This window comes from Python bivittatus, unplaced genomic scaffold (genome assembly GCF_059951505.1).
Source record: "Python bivittatus isolate LINGU-HERP-01145 unplaced genomic scaffold, Pbiv_v1 ctg000610_np1212, whole genome shotgun sequence".
Lineage (NCBI taxonomy): Eukaryota > Metazoa > Chordata > Lepidosauria > Squamata > Pythonidae > Python > Python bivittatus.
Window position 1 is genome coordinate 8,795,605 of NW_028277088.1, and position 26,930 is coordinate 8,822,534.

The window sequence follows — 26,930 nt, forward strand, 5'->3', positions numbered from 1 at the left end:
TTTGACCCCCTTCATGGGTGCTTCTTTCTCCTTGGCCAGGGAAGCAACAGTGAGTGTGGCTTAGGCAACACAACCGATCAATATTTGAGAACAGCATCTTATGGTTGCTTCACTGTTTCATAATGGAGCACTTCAGTTTTCATCTACAACTCCATCTCTTTTCTTTAGAGGCCTGAGGAGTGGATTTGAGTATTACCCACTGATTAGGATTTGGGGTTCATACAACCCAGGTGACTGGGAACTTAATTGCCCCAACATAAATTTAGATTAAAACTGTCCCCCTCCTCTTGCTTAATGGGTTCACACAACAAGCCTCCACCACTGACTCAATGAATCCAGCCAATGAGTATTTATTATTTGCAGGTCTTAGGGAGATGCCCAGGGCAGAGTCTTGCTCTGTTATGTGGGAATGGTTTGAACCTGTTGTGCCTGAGAAAGCGGACAGGATCCTTATGACTGTGAGCTTGGCCGCCTGCTCTTTAGATCCATGCCCCTCCTTGCTATCTAAAGCTGTCAGGGAGGCATCGTGTGGATGGGTTCTAGTGGTGGTATTTCTTTGAATGAGGGGGTTTTTCCTCTGCCCCTTAAGGAAGCACTGGTCCACCCCCTCCTCAAGAAACCATCACAGTATCTAACCTCCCCTTTTTGGAGAAAGGGATTGAGAAGCATAGCAGCTTCAGAGGACTTTGTATGAAGCTGATTATCTGGACCCCTTTCAGTCAGGATTCAAACCTGGGTATGGGATGGAAACAGCATTGGTCATACTTCTGGATGATCTTTGGTGGGAGCAGGATGGAGCTTGTGCATCCATCTTTGCTCTGCTTGACCTCTCAGCAGCCTTCAATACCACTGGCCCTGGTATCCTTCTGAATTGACTCTGGGGATTGGAAGTGGGTGGCACTGTATTGTGCTGGTTCTTTTCCTTTCTCTGGGGTTGATTCCAGTTGGTGGTGATTGGAGGGGAGAGATCCTGCCTTCAGCCCCTACTTTGTGGGGTCCCAGAGGGTTTGGTGCTCTTTCCACTCCTATTTAACATCTACATGAAGCCACTGGGTGAGATCATTCACTGCTATGGGGTGAGGTATCATCAGTACACTGATGATACCCTACTATACCTTTCTGCCCCTGGCAAATTAAGTGATGCTGTTGATGACCTATCCTGGTGCCAGGAGGCTGTGGAGGCCTGGATGGGGAACAACGGGCTTCAGCTGATCCCTGGCAAGACTGAATGGCTCTGGGTTTGGGGCCCTCCGGTTCAGGGATTATGCCAACTTTGATACTGGATAGGGTGCGTTGTCCCAAATAAGACCCAGTGTGCAACCTGGGGGTCCTCCTAAACTGGTGACTCCTGCTGAAGGAGCAGGTGGCAATCATGGCTATAGGAGGACTTTTGCACAGCTTTGTGTTGTGCGTCAGTTGCTCCTGTTCCTAGACCAGGAGGCTCTGCTCACAGTCGGTCATGCCCTGGTCACCTCCTGGATAGACTACTGTAATGAGGTCTAAATGGGACTGTCCTTGAAGAGTATCCGGAAGTTTCAGCTGGTGCAAAATGCAACAGCGCAGGCAGTTAGTTGTATGCTCCATGCTCCTAGAATGGCACATGTTACACCTCTGCTCTGTGAGCTGCATTGGTTGCCAGTTTCCTTCTGAGTCCAATTCAAGGTGCTGTTTTTGACATTTAAAGCCCTTCATGGCATGGGGCTGGGTTATTTGAGGGACCACCTCAACCTGATTACATCTGCCCATCCCATCAGTTCTGGCAGAAGAGGTATGCTGTGGTTCCTGTCTCTGAAAGAATTTCATCTGGCAGGACACAGGAGATGGGCCTTTTCTGCCGTGGTGCCCACCCTGTGGAACATCATCCCACCTGAGGTAAGACTGGCCCCATCCTTGATATCCTTCCAGAAGTCCCTCAAAATATGGCTGTGTCAGCAGGCTTGAGGATCTCAAGGAAATGGTAATCTAATGAGATGGCTGCATTGTTTTTAGCACCAATTTTTCTCTACCATCTTGTTATTAATAATATTGCTGTCTTTTTAATTGTGCTTGTTTTAATATTTTGATTTTACTATTGTTTTTATTGTGCACCGCCAAAGTTGCTTTTCTGTGAGATGGGCAGCTATATAAATATGATAAATAAATATGTTACATGTACAGCAGTAAATGCTGTATAAGAATCAGCTTTCTGCCTTCATCACCAATATTAATTGCCCAAAAATGGAACACTAAAAAATTTAAAAACTACACCCAGTTCCATTAATTTACACACTTCAAAAAATTCTAAACTATATATTTTATTTTTAAGCTATTAATGCTAAACACACACGTGCACATACAAAAGATTGGACAGACTAGTTGTTTTTTCCATCACATGACAATTTAATGTGCCTTTAGAAGATACAGCAGCTCAATGAAGCCATTACGAAAATGAGGAGAAACATGGTTTTTATGAGTGCAATAAAAACACAATGATCTAGGTCATAAACTAATCATCCAGCAGTTGCTTGTGTCACCCAAGTGTAACATTATGCAAGCCTACTTATTCATAGAAAGGAAAAGGAATTCTTACAGTTTGGCAACCCTTCTTATTGGCTAAAAAATGTAACATTTCATTAGAGAAGCTGCCTCAAATCTCTTAAAATTTCCTTTGAGCATAAATCCAAATGAAGTTAATTTAAACAAACAATTTTGAAGTTACCCTGGAGTGTAATATTTCTTACATGTTATTTTATGAAGCACCTGACACTCAAAGTTAGCAATGTAGTGAATTCTTTGAGTTCCACTGCAACTACATTTAACCCTTTAATGCCTATAATTCTCCCAAGCTTAAAACAGAATTATCTCCTTTGAGCTAGTATTTGGGTACACAAGTTTTCCAGCTGTATGTATTTCTTTCACTGATGCAAATGACCCCATTTGATTCTTTGTTAGCTACTGATAATTTAGAGGTTTTATTTATTACATTTATAATATAAACACTTTGAGAGGTCTGTAACATAAGCAGAAAAAAATTACAATCCTTCTGGATAACATTATCTGAAGCAGTCTAACATGCATTCATTTCCTAGGGCAAGAACATTAAACATTATATTTAAGATCCTACCCACCACACTCAGTAACTTTTTTCCTGTATCCCTTAAAAAAATGAATCCAATCCAGGAACAAGATATATAACCTGCCTTATTATACCTCTGGAATTTTTTATCTGAAAATGGCACTGCATCTTAGTCTTCCTCCATATATGGAAAAAAATTAATCATTTTAGAATGACAGAATCCTGAATGCATGTGGGGGTTGCTTATTTGACTCTGATGTATGATATTTAAGAAGAGATCCTTCAAGTTAACTATCACAGTGATATAAAGATGAAAGGAGTAAATTGGCCTCAGCAGATGTTAACAGGATTAAAGCCCAAACTATGGTTTGCAAACTTGACTCCTGGATAAATGCGATGTTCTCCAATGAGTTCAGAATCTGAGTCACACTGTTTAGAACTATTGCCAGGGCTGATGTTGAAGGTGAAGGGCTTGTAGCCAAAAATGCTCACTCCACATAAGGCTGTAGGCCTAGAGTGAGGAACAGTTTGCTTGTTGTTTAAACAGGGCGGTGTGGATAAATATCAACAATGTGACCCTCTCCCAGGTACAGAATACACAGGCAGTGTCTGTCAGTCAAGGGGAACTTGCCACATGGTTGAAGCACTTTTGGAAAGATGCCTTTATTACCATAAGCTCTTGTTAGTAAAAGAGGATAATGCTACCTGGTGCTTGTGAGCTGTATACCTAAAGTTCTGCTTTGCCATAACCCATTTATTGCTTTAGAACGTTAAAGTAATATAGGCAATTACTGATGTTGCAACATTTTATATTTAATCAGCCTAGAATATAATTTTTCTAACTTAAATTTGAACTTCATACCTAATAAATGTCTGAGTTTTTCAACGTGTTCAGATAATCAAAGAACAGAGAGAAATGTAATTTTACATAATATTCTAGATATTCAAAGTCAAGCGTTCAGGTGACTGAATAAATTACCATGGCTCTTTTGGTATCAACTCTAATCTCTTTGGGGCAATATAATATTTCTAGCTTCAGCAACACGGCCCTATACCAATTTCAAGAATTTAATACTTCGCTATTTACAACAACCAAAAGGAACAATCTCAAAAATTAATAGGCTATGATTGCAATTAGAAATAGGAGATCCACCATATGGCTTAAAGGAAGTTTGGGATGCTGATCTCGGCAATCCCATACAAGAGATAAATTGGCAGAAATTACGGAATTCGGATGGATTCACTTCAGCTTCAGTGCAAGAACTACAGTGGAAGATTATACATCGCTGGCACCTGACTCCCATTAGACTGGCACATATATATAAAAATTATTGTTCCAAATGTTGGAGAGGTTGTAAAAAAAAAGGTCATTTTTTAAATTTGTGGTGGTCATGTGATAAAACTATACCCTTTTGGCATAAAATCCTTGGAGAGATACATAACATCACTAAACAAAGAATTGAATGCTCCCCAGAATTAGGCTTAGTAGATTTATTTGTACTTTGTTACTCCACAGAAATAAATATGAGCTCAATCTGTGACCATGAAATATCACACTAGATAAATGTTCAAATGAAACCAAGGCAAACAAATATGGTATACACAAATAAATGGTGATGAACATTAATTTTTGTTTAGCAACTATAGAAATTAAGGCTACCTTAACATTTACTTTAAGGCTACTTTAAATTTTCCAAAGAATATAAAAAGACATGTATTGTTTCCTTCATTTTCATTTAGCCCAGAGAAGTAATGCCTACAATGTATATTGTATTTCTAATTAGATGAAGTAAAGAGTATTGCACAGTGTATGCAACTCATAACTTTCAGCATCTTGATAGCTTCGTGCACAGCCACTTTGCTTCACTGACGGTCCTGTGCATGCACATAGCTACAAAGACAACTAGTGACGTCTTTGAAAGTAGTTGTGTCAGCCTTGCAAAAGATGGGGCTGCTTTAATGGTGTACCTTCATTCTAATCCAAGTTATGAAGCATCTATTTTAAATGCTTTGCAAACATTTTGCTACTTGATGACATGTTCAGCTCAGCTGCAGGTTGCAGCCTTTTGTTAAAAAAGACTTTGCAGATGTGGGGCCCTCTGGGGCTTTGAATTATATTCCTATCAGCCAGCAATGATCAAGAATGATTGTAATCCAAAACATTCTGAAGAAGGCTGGTTTAGGTTATTGACTAAGCTACATAGCATAGTCATCACTGGAATATGCACATGCACATTATTTGCTCAAACTAAGCAATACTGTCCATTCTGAATTTAATAGATTGTTTTAAAATTAAATTTTAAGCACTCATTTAACTTTTCACTTTAAACACATTTGTAACATAATTCTAAAGAGTTTAGTAAATAGAGCTGAGTTAACGTAATGTGTTTAGGACTACAGCCTTGTATTACCACTGTTTGCAATGGCAACTGGCTTAACAGTAGGTATAGTCAACTAGATATTGAGTACAAATCAAAGAATGGGGGATAAAAACAGAAATACTGTACGTAAGTCACATTTCATTGGTCTACAAGAGCAACTTTTTAGGCCAAAAGGGAAACTAAGGCACACAAATTAATTCTGGCTACAAATCAAAGCATTGGGGAGGAGGGAAAACTATGCAGCAAAACACAAAAGCAGAATTTAATCCTTTGCTTCCCCTAGACTAGCTGGAATACATAGTACAGAAGAGGTAAAATGGGGGGAAAAAAGAAAAAAGAACTGAACAATTATAGAAGTGAAAGTCTGTGAAAGCTGTTAAAGTTGTTTGAAATTAGTTTTTAAAATGAACAAAATAGCAAGCAATTCTCCTATTTTCACTGTCCCAAAAACAAAATAATGGTTCCTATTGCCTACTTCCATTCTGTAGATTCTCGACTTACTGCATATCAGACTCCACATGCAGATGTCAAAGGTATTCACTCTCCCGCTGTCTCTGATAAAAATTACTCAAGAATAAGTACACAGAAAGGGAGAGGGCTTTCCCATTTTTTCCCAGTAAAATAAAAAGCCAGTCAGACCACTATATATGTTCAGCTGTGGGAATAATTAGAAGATATACCATTGACTCTGAATCTCTTCTGTGGACATCCAACTCAATGACTCATCCTGCTTGGCCTGGGGAAACTTAGAAGGGAAGATGTGAAGCAGAGCACTCTTCCTAGATGTCCTGCCTTAACAGCTCTACAACTACTCATGGCTAGCTGAAGGAATGTATCAAGGATGCATATCCCACTCCTTGAGATATTTAATTGCTGGAACCACTTTTCCTGGGTTTCTTTTGTGCAAAAACGTACTTAAATTTAACTTTAAATCAAGGAAAGTGCAAGACGTTCCATTCTGGTTCCTTCCTGAATTCAAGCACCCATCACCTCAGCCAGTACACGTAATGTTCAGGGTTGATGAAGGTCAATGAAAATTTGAGGAACACAGGCTTCCCTTCCCTTATTTTAAAATTCTGTGTTCTTGAATCAAAGGCAATATATTATCAAATTGTCTAAAAATAAATTAAGAATTTATAACTTAAAACTCTATTCAACTCTCCCAATTTGCTAGTAGAAAGATTTGGTTTGATTCTGAGCAATCACAGACTGTAGAATTTAGAATTCAGCCATATATAATATAGAACATTAGTCTGCATATCAAAATGTCTTTGCAGGTGGAAAAACAAATCTCTTTATCTTAGTTCTCAGGATTATACCTAGGAAAAGTTACATTCATGTATCTTCTGAGATTATGACTATGTGAAAACTCCCATAATGCAGCCAACCCCAACCTGGTACCCTACAGATGTGTTGAACTTGAATTTTCATAAACAGGGATGATTGTGGGGTGGGGGGATAAGAAGGGTCACACTGATGCTTCATGATACAAGCCCCACTCTTTTTGTATATGTGCTGCAATGTTGCATGCATGCCCAACAGGGACAGAGCTTGTGGCATGACACCACTTTTGCTAGAATAATGAAAGTGGACAATTTCTGAGGATGCAACTATTCATAATCATTAACCAGGAGACTATCTGAATGCTGAAAACTTATTTTTATAGTAGCAAGAAAGGACAAGAAATGAGAAGAAAGTACATCTTTTTCTGCTAACTGAACTTCACCATGTAGTTGACCCTAACCCTATCCCAACATAGGATACAAGTTGAATAATTTATTTAAGTAATTATGCAACCTCCCAAACAAATTATCCTTTTATTTCCAGTGTGCTAGGCCATCTGAACTGGGATTGTAGTTCTAGCCTGGGGGCAACTACTGACACTCAACTAACAGCTTGTACAGTTTGGCTGCTATATCAAACTATGACTGATAAAAGATTAAGATGTGGTAAGAGAAAGAAGGATGTGCAAAGCACAGCCTTTCTTCATATATCTTTGAATTGCAATTTGGTGCTATAGTTGAAGCAATCCAGAGTATGTGAAGCATGCCACTTCTTAGCATTGTCATTAGTCCCTCCAAAGCTTCCAAGTCCTAATTCCTCGTCTTGTGTATACAGGCAGTCCTTGTTTAATGTTCACTTGTTCAGTGACTGTTTGAAGTTACAATGGTGCTAAACAAGAGGTCTTACAACCAGTCCTCATAATTGTGGCTGTCCCAGCGGCCCTGCAGTCACGACTGCAATTCAGGCGCTTGGCAACCAGCTCAAAATTACAACGGTTGCAGTACCCTGTGGTCATGCCATTTGCAAACATCACTGCCAGCTTCCGACAAACAAAGTCAATGAGGAAGCTGGCAGGAGGTCAAAAATGGCGACCACACAACATCATGCTTAACAATGTCGCCGAATTTGCTTAATTGTGGCAACCAGAACTGCTGCAACTGCAGTTGTAAGTCAGCATGGTCATGTGATGTCGCGCTTTATGACAGCGTTGCTTAACAATGGAGTTGCTGGCCCCAATTACTGTTGTTAAGCAAGGACTACCGGTATCTCCCTATTTTTTCATAAGAATAAAACTAAATATAATTCTGACCAAAGCTTTTCGTCATGTATCCTGTTGTGTCCATTTTTCTGACTTTCTTCTATCACTCGTGCTAGGTTCAGATATCTCGAATGACAATTCAAATATTCTTCTATTTACTTCAGATGCACATGGCTAGCTTTGCTTCAAAAGGCCAACTAATAATTGTAATGATTCAGTCACATACTTAATGAAATTCCTCATTGGTTTTTAGAAAAAACTTGATTATGACCAGGGAGGGTGCGTAAGTCCATGTAAATAAACACATAATTACATATACACACTAGCTACTTTCTGTTGTTATTCTGTTGGATTTTCACATCACAGTATTATTATGAACATTCAACGTGGTTTAAATGCAAAGTTCAAATTTATTATTAATTTATTAATTGAATTTGCAAAGAAATTCAATTAATGGCAACATTTACCTGCCAGAAGTCTGTGACAGTAGAAGGTAATGCACCCTGAGCAGCTATATATGCAGGGCTTCTAGGATCATGGTCCATCTGTGAAGAAAGGTGGGGGGGAAGAACCTAATTAAAAGTGTTCAACAAGAGAAAACTAATAGCACAGAATTCTATTTCAGAAGAGAAAACTAAATTCTGATATTCTGGATTATATTTGTGAACTAAATTAACTAGGAAAGCATTTCTGCTATTTCTTGAAGAAAGCAAAAGCATTGTATTTCTTCCTTTATTAAAGGAGCACTTTTCCTAAACAAATTAGTGCTACTAGTCTAATATTAAGATACCCAACAATTAACAATCTATGTTCTAAATTTGCAGTATGAGATCATTTAAGGAGGATTTGCTGGCAAAATGCATTTACTCAAGGGTTTGTTAGTCTCATAGCAACGTAGAAGCCACTTCAAACATTTTTCAGTATTGAGCATTAGGAATGCAGGGCACATTTAAGTATTTCTTTTATTTCCGTCATAGCACTCAAGGGCACAAGCACATAAAAACAAAGCAGAATTGAAGAAAAAAACCTCAATCCTAGCCTTTTCTGCTTAGTTCATTTGTTTAAAATATAGGCTTCTAACCTTCAATAGAGGAAGTTCTGTTTAAAGAGTTTAATTATTATATCTGCTTTAAAGAGTGGCTGAGCAAAAAAAAAAAAAAGGAATCCTCTGAAACAAAGCCATGAAGAGTAAATAGGATTTTAGGTGGTTACAATGAGTGTTTTCAAACTGATGGGTGTGTTTTCAGGCCCTAAATCTCTGGCCCCATTCTCCTAATAAGGACAAGATCAGCCGATGGGAATTTAACCACAATAAAAGCAACAAAAAAACCATTGATAGTAACTCTTAAAAAGAATTAATACGTATACACATACAGAAGCACGGCCAATATTCTGCTTGTAGTTACAAGAGCACTAGATCTTGCTGAACAACTGAGCTTATTACATTCCCAAAATACAACTAAACTTAATACTAAAAAAAACAGATGAAAACATCTAATAAACCAATGGAATCTTTGCAAAATAAAAATTAAAGCAGTCAACTAAGTAATTTTAAGATCCAAGCTACATATTAGATGCAAGATATCTCTGTGGAATCCCTAAAACAAAACAAAACAAAACAAAACAAAACAAAACAAAACAAAACAAAACAAAACAAAACACCTAAAATGTTCTGAGAAGTATGTGAGTTTGAAGTCTCCTGCCTTGATTAAAATAATGCACTGTCCTATTGACTTGCTTATTTTAACATTTCAAGAAAGAATTGGGAACAGAAGGGTTCTAAAATTTTACTTCAGATCCTTCTAGTCTAGTCCTATTAAGCTATTTCAGTTCCCATGACTTTTACATGTATAATAGTAGCAAAAAGAGGTATTGCATGCTTGGCAAATTTAGCAAAACTGTTCAACCTTGACTGGTTTAGGACTAATTATTGTTAAAATGCATACTCTTACTTTGCTACAGGCTGCTGTAAGCCCTGCTGGTCCATTAAAAAAAAAAAAGAGTATATGCATTTCTAGCCTAGCATTTCTACTTGCAACGGGATAGTAGAAGAAAATTAGTCTGTTGGACAAGGGCTAAGAAAGAATCCATTAACAGGATCATAACTAGGAGATATCAGGGCAAGGAGGTGGACATTAATCAAATAAAATTGGGAAAGATTTCAAAAGGTTTAGGATAAGGATCTGCAACTGATAGGAAGAAAGCAGGAACAAAAAGTAACAATGAACAGATTTCATGAAAATAAGTTGATACACTACTTTCTAATCTACCTGTGAGTTGGCTCTTAGTGTTTACTCATGATCTGGAAAATTATAAATGGGGTGGTACTATATTCTGCCCTGACTGTACCACACTGACATGAAGACTATATGAGCCATGCTGAACCAGACCAAATAGCTATATTAAAGCCAACCAATTATTCCCACAATGGCCAATCAAAAGCCTCTGAGAATAGAACATGAGCATATCAGCATTTTTGCTCATATTTGTCAGCAACTAGTACTGAGAGGAATAGATAGTTTTATCCTCAATTCTCCTTATTCATTCAACTGCAGAAAGAATGAGCTAAAAGGCAGGTACAAACTTTGCCTTCCCATTCGGTGTGATTTCTTCACAGGACAGATGAGAATAAAGCTATCACACATGCTTTGTTATTAATATCTGAATAGATTATGTCAATGTAATGCTCAAAATAGTAAAATAATGCAGAATGATGGAATTCTTTAACCATGAAGGCAATCTATATATGTAGTCCTGGCCCCCTGCATAAACAGGTAGAATACAAAATTGCACACAAAATCCAAAGCACTTTTGTTAATCAGTTGTAGCATTCACATGTATGAATCATTCTAGACTGGATAAGGAAAAAAAAATCAGAGAAGGGGAGCAGCAGCACTGATGGATACACCAATGAAGGCCAAAGTCGGACGTCAGTATTGGAGTAAAGACACAACTAAACTAATACACATTCAGCCAAATCTTTTGAACCACTGTAGCTTCTATAGGAAGTTAACACCAGTGATGTCATTTTCCTCAAATGAAAATAAACTGATACAACCCCTCTGGAAATATTAACTAAGGAATACTTCATATATATGTTTTGGCTGCTTAAGAGTCAGTTTATAAGCAGTCCCTAAAGGGATTTGGAACTTGGAGCACAGAAATAATAAAAACGTTTTTATGAGTGCAGTTACGAGATGAATTGTACACTCTACCTGTGAGTGTCAGTCCTTACAAGGTCAGAACCAAAAAGCCTGAAGCCAGACTGTTCCATTGCTACAAGAGATAGGTAGAAGCTGTCCCTCCATTACACTGTGCAGCCAGGAGGTTAAGGTTCAGTACAAGAATTTGAACTTTAACTTCACTGCAGATAGCCCTTGCATTTGGTACACAGCAATCACTGGAATGCAACTGTACTGTAACTTTTCAATAATAAATTGTAAGCTATCCAGCAATACAATTTGTATTGTATCCAGCAATACAAGCAATACAGCAATACAATAATCGATTGACTCATTAGAATTATCATTTTCCAGCTTGCAAAATATAGGATTCTCAGGCAATATAAAATAAAGTTGGCTGAATCCAAATAGTTACAGTAGAAAAATGATATATTGTTTGCCCTCACAAAATTCTCATTTATCATTGTGGCACAGAGAGTGCTAATGTGCAGTTAGTGTTTCCACTATTTTACCTGATAAGTATTATCAAGGATCATTTGAAGCAAAGCACAATTAAAATGTTAATTTTAGCTATCTCTGCAATACAACATAATTCTGAGTGTTATGTTTAAGGATATACTGAAGCATCTATAAATCTAGGATGCTTTAATACCAAGTTACATTAGTTCCTTTGGCCCCTATTTAAAACTGACCTAAAATGATTTAAAAATAGATGCCATATTGGATATAAATACATTATAGAAAATTATATTTGAATTTTTAAAATTCTGATGTTAATTCTTACTGCATGTTTATGTTGCCCACAAGTTAATGCTGGAGTGATAAATTCAGATTCTTATTTATAGAGACAGTGTTATTTTACCCTTCTGTTTTAACACACACTTCATGAATATTTATGCGCCCTGAAAAAAACTATTTTTTTTAAACAAAATACTCAGCATTAAAAGGAAAACAAGAAAAGGTCAAACAACATACTGGGGATGCTTCATGAGTGTCGTTGATGTAGTCTTGCGATTGGAATGTGTTATTATCTACCTTGAGCGTCATGGGCTATTGTTTGTAACTGTTGGTTTTTAGTCATTCTACATCGCCCAGAGTTTCTGCTATGAGATGGGTGGTCGTATAAATTATTTAAATAAATAAACAAATGATAGAATTTAATGCAAAAAATATACCCTATCCAAACAAACATGTCCTTTCTTTACCATTCAACTCGATTCAAACCACTTTCATACCACTTTAGGACCTTTGTTTCCCTTCTCTAGTTATTATACTGCTCTTAGATTCAGTCTTCTTCCATTTAATTATTTAGTTTTGGACAATTCTGTAGCAAAACACTAGTTATACATGTGCATGTATGTGTGTAAGTTTTCCCATTTATACTAACTTAAAGTACATATATTTATTCCAAGAATGTTCTCTGTGTAATTTACATAAATTCATAAAGGCTATTTTTCAAATTGACCCTGGTCAGCATAACTGGCAATCCCAGATGTAGTCTTGGTTCCATGTTCATGTTACTATATATCACACATGGTTTTAGCCCTCTAAAAGTAAAACTAAACCTAAAACATAATACAATCATACAGGATATAAAGGAAATGTTACCAGAACCTGCATTCTTTCATTTAAAATAAAAGGGACATAGAAAATAGAAAAAAATGGTTTATTTCATTTCATTAAGGTTCTTAAAGGAAGGAATTTAGAAGAGAGGAATTAGAGAGAGAAAACCATTTTTCTTACAATTCACAATAAAGATCAATTATTTTCATTTCTATTTTTAAATACGGGGGTAAGTGATGCCATTAATTCATACACTCTGGAAATATACCCTCTGCATATGATTATAGCATATTTTAGTTATATTGACATGATAATCCTCAGGATGTATCTCAATATTAAAACAAAGTATGCTGTGCTTGAAAAAAAAGTCATGCTATTCACTTTCTCAGTCTGGCTGCATCAACAGCAAGCAAACTGAGGGGTAGTGTTTATTTTTTAAAGTAGTTGGTGTTCTTCCCTTTCCCTCTCCAACACCCTAGGAAAAAAAAACAGAATTCCCATTTATTTTCATGACCTCTGACTTAAAAGCAAAGATTGCACATTATTTACTACTGGATGATTTCTCTGAAATTTAATGAGTACTAACTACAAATATGACAGATGTAATTATCACGGTTTTATACTGCACAGTCAGGGTTTCCTTGTGCTGTAATTGCAAGCTTTTTATTCAGCTGCTGGCAGAAAAGTTATTACCATAGTATTTTATGTTATTTCAGAAAACACGAAATAAGGCTTCCAGCTTTATTTTATTCCAAGGAATTTCTAAGCATCCTTTCTATCCAGTTCTTACATTAGAATGTTTAAAGAATCAAGTTATGTGATTGGATGGTTTTGCAGAACTTCATGTTCTGAGTGCAAAAAGTCTGGATATTATAAATATATTGAAAAGCATGGGCAAGTATGCGTGCATCTGTGTGTGCACTAAGAGGGAGCTGGTAAGCAGCTCTGATAGAGAGACATGTGGGCAGGTGGCCAAGTCATTCTCTAGTGTAAAGAAGCCCTGTCCCCCTCCCCTGCTACCTCCCATATACAGCTTTACTCATTTAAACTCAAACCAAGATTGAGTGAGCCCCAGCTGGATGCTAGACCACTGACCCTGAAGCTGGAAAATAACACAGCTATAAGCACACCCATGGAAACCTTCCTTTCCAAAGCCTAGATGTAATTGCTTCATGTTCCATTCTGATGTTCTCAGGCATCTTGCACTCTGAAATAAAACTTCCTACTCCAATTCATAGTTTCTAGCTTTAGTATTAATTCTCTGTTTGGGATATCTAAGTATTACAAGGACCAAATATAACAAATCACTGTTTTACTGGCATGATAATTATTGGAAATCTTTAAAACTGAATGCCAATTTTAAAACATATTGACAGATTTTTTTTTAACAGTGAAAAAAAAATCTAATCACTGGGATTTCAAATCTCAGCTAAAGATTCACTTATCTGCTATACTGTACCAGCTACTTTCACCCAGTGTAGATTAGATTTGGGTTAAATTTTGCAAAAACACACCCACACCCACACTTTCATTCATTCATTCACTCAAATGAGATGTGAAATTAATAACTTATCTGTAGAACTTGCTTACAAAACAACACTACCTCCTCAAAAAACATTTAAAACAGATTTTAAAAATGGAGGCAAGATAAAACATCAAACATGCCTCATACTGAACAGCAATTTATTCCATCCAATGAAAGCATAATTTAATGCCATACAGTTGAACTAGAATTTAAATATATTTATAGAGCTTAGTGTTTGCTGCAGACCCTATTTTGTTATTGGAAAGAACTTGCAAGTAACAAGAGATTGCTTCTATGACTCATGCATTTTGAATCAAAATGAAGCCACAATTTTATTCAGAATTTAGTTTGTTAGATATTATAATGGCTACAGAAAATTGGCTGAGATACAAGGGAAAGACTGAAGTCATTCCCAGCAATGATACATGAACTGGCATTTTCATTCTGAGGCAGTTCACTTCCAGCCTGATTTAGCAGGGCTTTTCTATGCAATAATGTTTACACCTGAATAAATATACAGCTGTTACTCTGCTTATGGGGATTTAGAAGTTGGATAATAAATGTTTCTGGTGTCCATAGCAGTTGGTAGCATGTAGCAATGTTACTTTGCCTGATCTCAAAAAAAGCTAGCATTCTTAGGGCTGTAGCTGAATAGAAAATCAAAAAAACAAACCAAAACCCAGAAAAAATCTGGGGCAAGTTAATTCTGAATAATTTCCAAGAAAACTGTGTAGATATGTCCATGTACTTACCAGGAGTCAAACTCAATTCAAGGGAGACTTTATCTTTTTTAACCTGATCTATGTTTCCTAACAACACTCTGTCAATTGAGAAAAATCAGTTATGGGGAAAATCATGTTGTCCCAAACTATGGCAAATGCTACAGAAACCTACTGAAGAGTGCTGGTTAAGTATGTGCTCCCTGCTGAAAGCACTTCATTTATCTAAACTTGTACATGGTAACACTGTTAGACTAATGCATATTTCAACTCGTGGGAACTCTGAAGAACATTTGTTATGTATAACTCTTACCAGGAATATTTAGGCAACTAAATAGCAAACTTGCAGTCAAAATCATAGGAAGAACATAAATGAAACTGCATGGGATATGCACTCATTCCAAAATTTAGTTTGGACCTTGTGTGGCAATGTGAAAACAGCCCAGTTCACTTCCAACCAATATGGAGACTAGCAGACATGTTTTGCAGCTAAACCCTAACTCATGTCTCCCACTAACTAGTATTAATGTTTCCAAGCATAGAAGATCGAGAGGATAAAATCTGGCTCATTTCAGATAAGTAGGTATAAGAGTCTTTGTGCTAGGCACCTTAAATCCTTTTTTTTCCTAATTGCTAGAGCTCAATGAACTTTGCAAGCTATTTGCACTTTCTGAAGGGGACTTGCCAAATTATATAAATAGGTTTAGGAGTTTTTGTGCAACTGTAGCCTTCAGAATTTGGGAATAAAATTAGCATATAAATATTTTCTTTAGTAAATAAATAATTCCTACAAACATGATTATATCAATGTATATGCAGATACCAGAGACTGCAACCATAATCTCCATCAAAATAAAACTTCTACTTTTATACAAGTAATTAATTAATTAACTGGATTAAAAAATCAATCTTAGTTCACAGTTCATAAGAAGTAAGTTTATTTTTTCATACTTACAATTGGACTTGCGTTGATGTAGTCTGAGTTGTCATGGCTGTTTTCAGCTTTCAAACATATCCTGCAATGATCATCTTCCCCCCACAAATATATATATTTATTTATAATGTGTGCATATATGTATATATTAAAATATGCATATTAATATAGATATTTCAAAGGCTGAACTCAGAAAAATATTTTTAACTTGAGGAGAGAAATATCATGTACTTGAGTTTCAGCATACTTGCTTTTAAACATACTCTCTATGACTATTTTAGATAGTGAATCCTGAAACACAACATTCTTGTTCTGGAGTTGCTGTTAAAACAAAAACAAAAATAAAAACACCATACTGGAGTATTATACCAATTCATCTGCTCCGAAGAGCTGACTTATTTCCTTCCTTCTCTTGTTTATTCCCACTTTTTCTCCAGGACAGAGGTAAATGAGGATCTCCCTTCATTTTATTCCTGCAACAATAACCCTGCAAGGTATGCTGGGCAGAAAGAAAATTATTGGCCCCAAGTCACTCCGCTGACTTAAAACCAGGTTTCCTCCATCCTAATTCAATATCTTAAAAACTAGACCACTAGAATATCTTATATTCCTATTTTGGTATTTCAAGCTACACTGAACAACTATTTAGAAGAAATAAGAACAGTGTGCTGTAGTTGATCTATATGCCAGCATTACTCGTTGAATGGAGCTATCTGACAGCATCACTGTAATGTTGAAGAAAGACCATACATGTTTCATGACAATCAGAAAAATTGAAACAGACCATTTTGGTAAATTCTCCATGTAAACACATGCTAAAAACTTGGGATCTATTTCCCCAGGCATCTACATCACATCTCTGACTTTCCTGATGTTGCTAAGTAACCATTAAAAAAAATCCTTATCATTAGCTATGCTGTCTGGAGTTGCTGTACATTAGGAACATCTAGGAAGCCAAAGATTCCCTAGTCCTAATGTAGCTGTTATTCCTTTATAATAACATCTCTCTCTTGATCAGAAGTGTATCAAATTCACTAAAAACCGTGGAGTCCTTGGAGTTCTCTGAGCTTGGATGTTTTCTTGCAGAGTTTCATTACCCGACTAGGTGACATCTTCAGTGCTACAATGGAGTGGGGTTTGCTCTCTGTTTATATACAGTGGCTTGTCCTGCCAGTTCCCCACCAACACTGGCAAGACAAGCCACTGAATATAAACAGAGAGTAAACCCCACTCCATTCTAGCACTGAAGATCTTACCTAGCCGGGTAACGAAACGTTTGCAAGAAAACAACCAAGCTCAGAGAACCCCAGGGACTCCACAGTTCAACCCTGAGCTACATATATTCTCTTCTATTGGTATCACTAAAAACCAAATATTCTCTTCACTGATCAGACTATGTTTCAAATTCAGAATGTATTAATTAATTGATTTGATTCTGGCACTACCCAACTCCAGAGTGACTGTTAATAAAATCATTAACAGTCCTGCCTATACCATCCTTCTATATTTTCTCTTAAACCAGTACTTAAGCGACTATTGTAAGCAATGAAATTTAGAATTTTAAAAAATGTCTACCCCAATACCATAGTTAATCTGCACTATTGTAAAATACAGCACTTTTTATATTTTAAGATTCAGTATTCAGTAGTCTGACATACAGCAGAGAAAGTGTCATGCAGCTAATGGAATCACCGTTACCTATTTGGAAGCGAGATATGGTGCTTTTAGACATAAAAAGCTTTCTAGAAATGTCTATACCTAGATGGCTGTGCTTTCTTATTAACCCAGAACAGAGAATAGAAGCTTTGTAAGCTTATCTGTGAAAGCCAACAGCAATTTATTTACTCTAAATGAGTATAAGATGTCTAAGCAGTTCTAATTGCAAGCTGAAAGAATTAGATATTTTTTCTGGTAGGTGCAAGTACTGCATCTCCAAAGATGAATGGCCAACATAAATTTGCATACCATAATGGAATGAATGCCTTTACACAAAGCTGCACAAAACATTACTTGCTATAATCAAAATAGTGAAAAACAAAAATGTATTTTGTAAGTTGCACCCAATGTAAAAGATGTGAAGCTCATGGCAATGTACTGTAACATATTAAGAAAATATCAATTGTTAAGTTACTCTAGTATGGAGTGACTAATTCATTTCTTTACCTGTCCCACACAGATGACAAAAACATTCAATAGTAGATAAAGAGGAAAGCAGCAAGTAAATCACTTAGTTTAAACTATACATACATGCTACTACAACTTGAGAGCGATTTTTCTGGACATTTTCTTCCTTATGTGCAATGGTAGTTGCATTAGGCTCAGCTTGATATGCACAAAGTGCTTCCCATTCTTTCTCTAGACGATTCTTGTTTTTCAAATGGTCTTCCATGTAGGCCTGAAATTAAGAAGTTTAATCAGAAGTAGCACGCTTAACACATGCAATGCTATGCTATTTCAATCAACATGTGAATGAACTGTAAAGTATTAAGGCACTTTGACTTGAATGCAAAGAACTACTTGACTAGTTGCAGCTGCTGTTGGCTGATTTGACCAGGAGTGAGGACAGCAATACAATAAATAAATGAACAAATATATAAATGTTATTGCATGACCAGGTACCGAGCAGACTTGAGTTTCCTGAAAATTAGCAACAAATATAGACTTTTATATGAAGAATTGGGCCAATGGGCACAGTTGAAATAATGAGATATATCACTGGTGCTGTCACAGTACTGATACCAGAAGATACACCAGTGAACTTCAGATGCAAACAATCTATTTAAGAAGTGGGGTGTATGGAGGGGAAAGGAGAAGAGAATCTGGCAGGCAGGCAGGCAGGCAGGCAGGCAAAGGTTAAAAGCAAGGCAGCAGAAGAACTAATAGAAAAGTTGAACAAGGAGCAAAAGAAAAATTAAGGAAAAGAAAAATAAAGAGGAAAATAAAGAGGAAAATAACAGAAAGCAAAGCAAAGAGCTAGGCCGATTAGATAAAGAGGCAATACTTAGGGAGGGAAAAGAACTGTTGCATTTTTAATCTTCTCCGTTGCTCCAGCTCTCAACTTTCTCGCCAGCTGCTCCTACTGTTTTTCCTATACCATACAACTCTATCTTCTCCATAATTCAGAATTCCTCCAGGGTACTGCTTTTCTTGTTATTTGAGCCTATCTATTATTCTTCTATAGGCTCAATCACTCATTTGCTCTATTTCCTTCCAGCTGCTGTTGTCAATGTTGTCATTGTCATCACCACCACCACCACCACCACCATTATTATTATCATCATCATCATCATCATCATCATCATCATCATCATCATCACTATCATGCTGCCATTATACCCAGAAGGTATTCAAGGTAGCTATCAATCCAGAAGTCTGTACCTACGTGGGTTTGTATAGTCAGAAGGAAAGACTGTAAGTGAAGGAGGCACCAAAATAGCAGATAAGGAATTTAGCTTGGTATCCATGGTCACTATGTCAAATTACATAATATTCTCAAAAGAAATGTAAAGAAGAATTGTTAAATGCCTTGCTTAAACCTAGTCCCTCTTTGGTCTATGGCTACTCAGTTAATAAATAAATAAAATAAATAAACCCAATATGTTTTTTAAAGTACAACAAAAAGCAATACTCATACTTTACTGAAATATGATGCACATTACTTAAAATGTACCAAAAAGGATCTAAACAATATTAAAATATTTATTTGTCCTTTTTATAATAAATATTGTCAGGCATGTTTATTTGTTATTAATTAATTTCAATACAACAAATAACTTATTTTTAATTTATTTTATTTATTCTTGAATATCTAGTTGGCCAGTGAGGGTACACCACTGGTTTGACCCAACATGGCAATTGACTAGCACACATTCATACAGAGGATCCCTTTATTTCAGGCAAACCTGTCGTTTGAAACCTATATACCCAATACTATTCCCTTCCTCTCAGAAATAGGGATGTTGATGAAAATATTGTATTTTTGCTTTCCATTAGTTTAATAAAACTGTGATTTTATCTTAATTAGAAAATGAAGAAAATAAGAGTACTTCATTCATTCATTCATTCATTCATTCATTCATTCATTCATTCATTTATTGTTAAACTTGTATGCCGCCCATCTCCCCCAACTGGTGACTCTGGGCGGCTCACAATAACAAAAAGGAAAAAACACCAATCCCTCCAACAATGGCTAAAATCCATAAATAATTAAAATAAAAACATACCTTAAAAATATCCTAAACCCCCCCCCCCCTGTAATTTTTAGCCCTAAAACCTTCAAGATGCTGGGGGGGGAACCAACCCCATCACCCCACCAGCCATCTCCACAGATGTGAGCTCCCATCCGGCCCCCAGGCCTTCTGGCAGAGCCAGGATTTAACTCCTTTTCTGAAGGCCATGAGGGAGGGGGCACACCGGACCTCGGGAGGCAAGATGTTCCATAGGGCGGGAGCCACAGCAGAAAAGGCCCTCTGCCTAGACCCCACCAATCAAAATTCCTTGACCGGTGGGGTCTGCAACCTGCTGGACCGAGTGGGACAGGCTGAAGTAACCAGGGCGAGAGTTTTACTTGTTATATTTATATACTGCCTTTTGTTTGGGAGCTCCAGCATACAGAATTCTCTCCTCCCATTTTCTCCTTCAACTGCCCTATGAGGTAGGCTGGACTGAGAGGCACTGACTAATATTGAGTCACCCACTGAGCTTGGATCTTCCCAGTACCACTCCAACACCATAACCACTATAGCATGCTGGCTCTCATTAACCTTAATCCAAATGTATTTCCACTGGGACAAAATGCTATCATTTTGAGCTGGTTTATGAACAAGCAAGATAAAAATAGAGGCATCTGAAGAAAAAGAGAAGTGTAATAGAAATGCAGAGTTAATGCTATCAAAGTATTTTGGATTATAAGATTTGTTTCAGTGGAAAGAGGGAAAAAAATGCTGGTTCTTGAATACCATAATAATAGACATGTCTTCGGTGTTTCTAAGGTGCTATAGCACAGCATTATTTTGATGTAAAAGGATTATCCCATTAGAATAAATGACATTTGGCTCACATAAGTGCAGAGACACTTAATAAAAAAGCTTTTCAGAGATTATAATCCATTGTGAAAACAAAAAGTTACACAAGATAGGCAGCATTTAAAGTACATCTGGTTTTCACTGGCCCAGTAAGCCTCCTACATCTGTACAGAATCCAATTTTATTACAAACGAAGACTTCTGAGAACACCGGGATATGCCTTTGAAATTCTACATTTGTTTATGCAGCAATGAAGGTTATTCAACAGGCTTAATACTTCCTTGGGTCTGTGCTTTCAATAGCTGAATAAATCTGGTAATACATCTTAGTACTGTCCTGATAGTAGAAGACTCACCTGGTGAAAATTGCCCTTCCTGTGCAACATTGCCAAGATAAGGGCTTTTCTGTACCAAATATGACAATACTTAAGTTCACACATACAAATTAGCTACTTCAGAATGTAGAAAACAGTTCTTACCTTTGGCCTCCCTAGTTCAGTTCTGTCAGCTCATATCTTCAGCCACTCTAAATCAGTACTATCAAAAGCTGATCTTACATAAAATCTCTGTGTGTGAACTATGCCTGTCTGCAAGCTTCAACTCCCAAATGTTATGATTCCACATTAGAGTACCGGAATCAAAGATACTGCTTGGAAGTGTCCTTACATGGGCGCTCCAAACCGCCAATAAAAGTTATGCCTGGGGTTTACATAAGAGTAACATCAGCCTCAGGATACAGGATCCTCATTGGACTAATTGATTGGGCTCCATTCTGTCTGCCAAAGAAAATGGTACTGAAGGTTCAAATATTTTCCTTCTAATGCAGAAATTCACATTTATAAGACTTCTTCAAATCTTAGACAAAGACTGGAACAGATTTCTCTTATCAGCAGTAATGGAGGTGAAAATGTACTGATGCCTAGCTTACTTTACCTGGCCCATGCACCTCCCAGAAAAGAGAAGGAAAAAGAAATCACACCTTTAGCCTGTGTAGCAACAGTCCCAGCTCTGCTGAAAACTGCAATCTATTGCTTGTCTGAGATGCAGCTGCTTTTACTAATGAGCAAAGAAAACTGTTGCCATTAAGTGATGACATGCTGAAGGTTTCAACAAAGCTAGGACCTGTATCTGATGATCATCTTCTCCTGTTAGTCCTCAAGAAAAAGAATCTACTTCTTTCCATTACATTCCAAGTCAAAAAGAAGAAAACAATTTCACATTTTCTCATCAGGAAAATACCAACTGAACTTTTTGAATAACTTAAGAAGTTCATCAAATAAACATTTGTATACCAATGCATCCCTTGAATAATTCCAACACAGTCACTGCCATAGAAAAAATAATTATTTTAAACTGCCTGTTAAGTAGTATATTCAGTTAAAAACTTATATAATGCAACTGTTGCTGCATTTTGCAAATAATTTCTCTTTGTGTGGGTGTGCCTTTGAGTCAGTCTTAATTCCTGGAAACTGCCTAGATAAGTCCTTCCAGTTTTCTTGGCAAGATTTTCAGAAATGGTTTGCCCTTGTCTTTTTCCTAGAGCTGAGACAGAAGGACTGTCCCAAAGTCACCCATCTGGGTTTCGTGTCCAAGGCAGAATTAAAACTTATGATCTCCCAGTTTCCAGCCTGATCCCTTAACCACTACAGCAAGCTAGCTCTCTTTGCAAGTCATAATGTCCTTCATATTTTCCATAGTACTGCAGACTTTGAAAGTGAGCCCACAAGGCCATGCTATTATTAGTTCTTAGACATTCTTTATTCCTTCATGAAAGAAGGAAAAGATCTTCAGGAAAATATCCACTTGCTCCAATATTGTCAAATATTATTTTAGTTAATAATAATTGCTGAGATCATAGTAAACTACAACTGCCAAACTGTGGCCAAAACAAATAGACTTATTATGTGGTATATTATGTGCTATATTCTTCCAATGATGCAAAACTTCCCTTCTCCTGTAGGATTAAATAATATTCCAGTTGTCTTAGTTGGGGGCGATGACAAAGTTTATAGGGTTTGATGCATCTCAGTGTAGAAACTTCTTTTTTAAAAAAACTCTTAAACGAAATTAAAATGGAGCCATTAGCTCATCCCTGGCATCTTCCAGATAAACTAATCTACCAGAGGCAAATTAACACTTTTGTATAAAGTGTCAGTAGCCTTTCAGCATTTAATGTATGCATTCGTACAAACTGAAAAACCACTCCCTTTCCTCACAATTTCTGCCTTCCCTGTGAGATCTTTTGACCCTTTTACAGAATGCATTAAAAGCATTAAAATCTGTTTCCAAGGAGGTCATCAAGGGAAACGTTATATATGACAGCACATTGTTTTAATTATCTGTTCTCTAAAAAGCACCACAGGCGCTGGCAGTCAATTTTTTCCTCACTGTCTAGAAAAATAATGACTATACCACATTTTTCAGTGCATTGCACCTAACAACATTTATGCCACAAACCATGCTTGGCCACCCAATACATGCCTATGATGGTATGTGCTGATCAGTATGTCAGGAGCTTTTATACAACCATTCATAATGGCAATCAATGAATGGTATCCTGGAAACCTATTAATTCTTATGAAATCAGTATTTGAACAATGCAAACTAAGAACTATTTAATTGTAACTGCAGTTTTTTTTAGCATTTCTGTGGATCTACATGTGTGGGCTATGCATCTGTGTAGAACCTCATTCAGGATTTTCTACAACTTAATGAACTGCTTCACAGCCCTGTGCTTTGTTTATTACTTTGGTTTTTTGGCACTTCATTTCTGAAGACTCCAAGTAGCTTACAAGTAACAAATCAACATTAATGACAACTACCACACGTTCTTCAGTTCCTACAATTGCATAGCAGATCTAGTGAGATCATCTGGGACCTAGCAGGACAGGAGGTTGGACTGTGTGAATTCACACACAATTACTGTAAGGTAAGCAACAAGTTCTAAAGTAATGTTTCCAAAACTTACATCTCTATCCTGGACTGAAATAAAAAATCTATCTTTTGCAGGGTTGGGAAAAAAGGTGGGCAATATAATAACTTGATTCACCTGGAAAGCATGATTAATTTGAGAAAGAATGAAATATTTAGATAAAGCTCTGTCCTGTCCCTATGACAAATAAGAAAGGGACGATCTCTTCATAAGGCACACAGTTCTCCAGAACTGATGTCATGGTTACTGAAAAGGCTAACTTCCATAAGAGATCTGAACTGGGATGGCAGTCATTGGTTCAAAGGGGACTGCAAATAAACTAAAGAAAAGGTGGCAGAGGCTCCAGGTTTGAAGCAGTAGGGACCAGAGGATAGAGATGCTAAACCTTTCATGACACGCTTCATTGATGTAATAGAATAGGGGATTTCCTCAAAAAAGGAGAACATGGTTTACTGAAGAGAGAGCCGAGTCTCGCTGTTTCAAATACCAGTGAAAGTCTAAAATATGAAGCTGATTTTGCAGGGGATTAAACCATTGTTTCTGGGTGAAGCCCTCAAAGGATTTTCATTTCGGTGGACAGGAAGCCTCTGTGGAAGGCTTCTAAGAAACAAAGGTAGTTTGCAGTATTTCAACTCAAGGAGTTATGGACGTGAATCCTCCAACCTGCAAAGCAGGCTAGATAGAGAACTGATCAGTCAGTTTGGAAGAAGGAGGTACTCCTGATTGATGAGACAGAGAAACAGGTAGATTCATAGCTACCAAAAGCCATCAAGGTGTGATAAGATTGCAGTTGGTCAAATACCAGTTTATCTTTAAGAAGTAATAGACACATCAATGTCAAATCTGTAATATAATGTGCAAAAAAGAGGAATTTTTTGCTACCTTATTTATGTACTGTACTACCATGGACCTGTCCAATATCACCAGGCCAGTCTTGTCATGGAGGCATTCTTGGAAAGCTCAGTGTCTTCCAAACTGCAAGGAGTTTGAGTTTATTAGTGTGCCTTGATGATTTGCGTTTGGACCAGGCACTTCAGAGGCAGAGGACTTGGAGTTCAGCTTCCCATCAAGACATGGTAGCATCATGGGTAAGGACATAAAAAAGGAAGTATGAAAGGAAACTCTGAAACTTTGAAATCAGCCTCCTATGGAGGAATTTCTTGATGCAAAGCAAAACTAAGAAGAATTATTTTATGTCCTGAAGAAGTAAAACAAAGGTACCATGTCTGTAGACAGTCAAAGCAAACATCTGAAATGGTAGCCCCTGTATGATGAAGAATGACACAGACTTTGACTTTTCTTGAGGAGGAAATCTTGCATACAAGCTCCTGAAGAGTATGGGGTCATAGGAATCATAGGAAAGTGGCTCTAGTGGTATCTATCATTGTCTCTATGAACTGGAAAATCTGTGAGGAAAGACTTCTTATGATCAACCTGGAAGTAAGATGCTATAATAGCAGGAAGATTTGAAGTATCTGGTGAGATCATTTGGCATGGGAATATACATAGGAATCAGTGGTTTCAAAAATGATCTGCTACAAGCTCAGTTCAAGGCATGATTACATATCAGAACTGAAGAAGACATGGAGTGGAAGGACAATGTACATTAACATATTGCCTCACTACATTTTGGGCTGTTTTAGGAGTATAGGTCCATCAATTGGGACTGCCAAATCTTGTTGTTGAAAGGAGCAATGATTCATCCTAGAACAGCATGACAGCACAGAACCAAATGAAATCAGAGAAAGAGGTGGTCTTTGGAAACCAACTGGGCATGAAGTGACCGAGTATGAATCTGCTGATCTTGAGGCAAAGAGGAAATATTGATTTTGATTGTTCCAATACATAATAGGGTAATACAAAGGAGAAGATCTCAAAAGGAATCTGTCCTGAATTGTCCCTTCCAAGATCAACTCCTAGTCTTAAAGAAGAGCTGGTAAGAACTTCAAAGAACAAACTGGGGATTCTATTAATGGCAGGACTGGCATAACAGAGTTAGAGAAATCTGCTGTGGAAAGGAACTCAACGTTGTTGAATTGGAATCAGGGAATTGGGGAACAACAGGTTTTTGAACCTTAATGGACGATTTCCTCAATACTAATCATAGTGCAGTAGAGACCTGGGGATCCTCCATGGAGAGTGAATTTGATCAATCCTATGAAGAGACAAGGGCACCACCAGGCAAATTTGGTGACATGAAAGGGGGTTTAGAGAAGGGGGACTACAACAACTTCAGAGTCAGCCACCATTAAAGTTTGATCCCACAACACGGCTTGGAAATGAGACCAATTGTGACAAACCTGTTTAGTAAACACCTGGTGATGCTTTTAAGTACCTACTGCATATCCTCGATCAACAGCAAAATGCACAATTTGTGCCCATTTGAGGATTGAATTTTGTTCCCATAATAATGGGACTTGTAAAATGGGGCCCTTAGAGACATAAGGTGGAAAGCCAGATGCTCAGAAGGATATGATGTCCCATGAACAGCTCTAAGGAGCTTTGAAGAGAAGACTAAAGAAAATAAGAAAAAATATTAAAGAATTCTGATAAAGCAAAAGGACTATCAGCTTAAGGATGAACATGCTAATGCTACAGCGGATAAAAACAAACTGAAGGGGTTCAGTGGGAGCTTCCTCTAGTTGTGTAGTAAATATGGGGACAAGGCCAAATAATTATGTAAATTGTTCTGAACATGGCTCTAGACAAATACACAATCAACATTTGTGAATCACAGAGATCACAATGAAAAGGAACATTTTTAAACAGACAGCTTCAAACACACAGCAGCACCCAAAAATAAGAATCAAATGCTCCTCACTAACTACTTCCTCCATTTACTTATTCACTAAAGATAGTAAATGGCTATGTTTTCGCTAACAGTCAAAACAAACAAAAATACATCAATAACAGAATCTACCAGATCAGAATATTTAGGATGCACATTTTTATTTAGACTTTTGCTATAAAAGCAGAGCCAGCAGCTTCCCTTGGGAGAATTTAATACCTATACGCAGAGAAATTCATAACACCTTCCAGAAAGTGATACACTGAAATATGTACACTGTGTGGCA

General features: G+C 37.1%; 1 protein-coding gene across 1 annotated transcript in view; it reads right to left on the reverse strand.

Annotated features, from left to right (window-relative positions):
- LOC103067064 (protein tyrosine phosphatase receptor type N2) overlaps positions 1–26,930 on the reverse strand; it is a 137,779-nt gene that overhangs the window by 43,284 nt on the left and 67,565 nt on the right. Inside the window, exons 5-7 of the mRNA XM_088150523.1 lie at positions 18,149–18,296; positions 15,923–15,996; positions 8,446–8,523 (exon numbers count right to left, since the gene is read on the reverse strand). Of these exons, the coding sequence (XP_088006649.1) occupies positions 8,446–8,523; positions 15,923–15,996; positions 18,149–18,296 (300 nt within the window). The remainder of the gene's footprint in view (positions 1–8,445; positions 8,524–15,922; positions 15,997–18,148; positions 18,297–26,930) is intronic.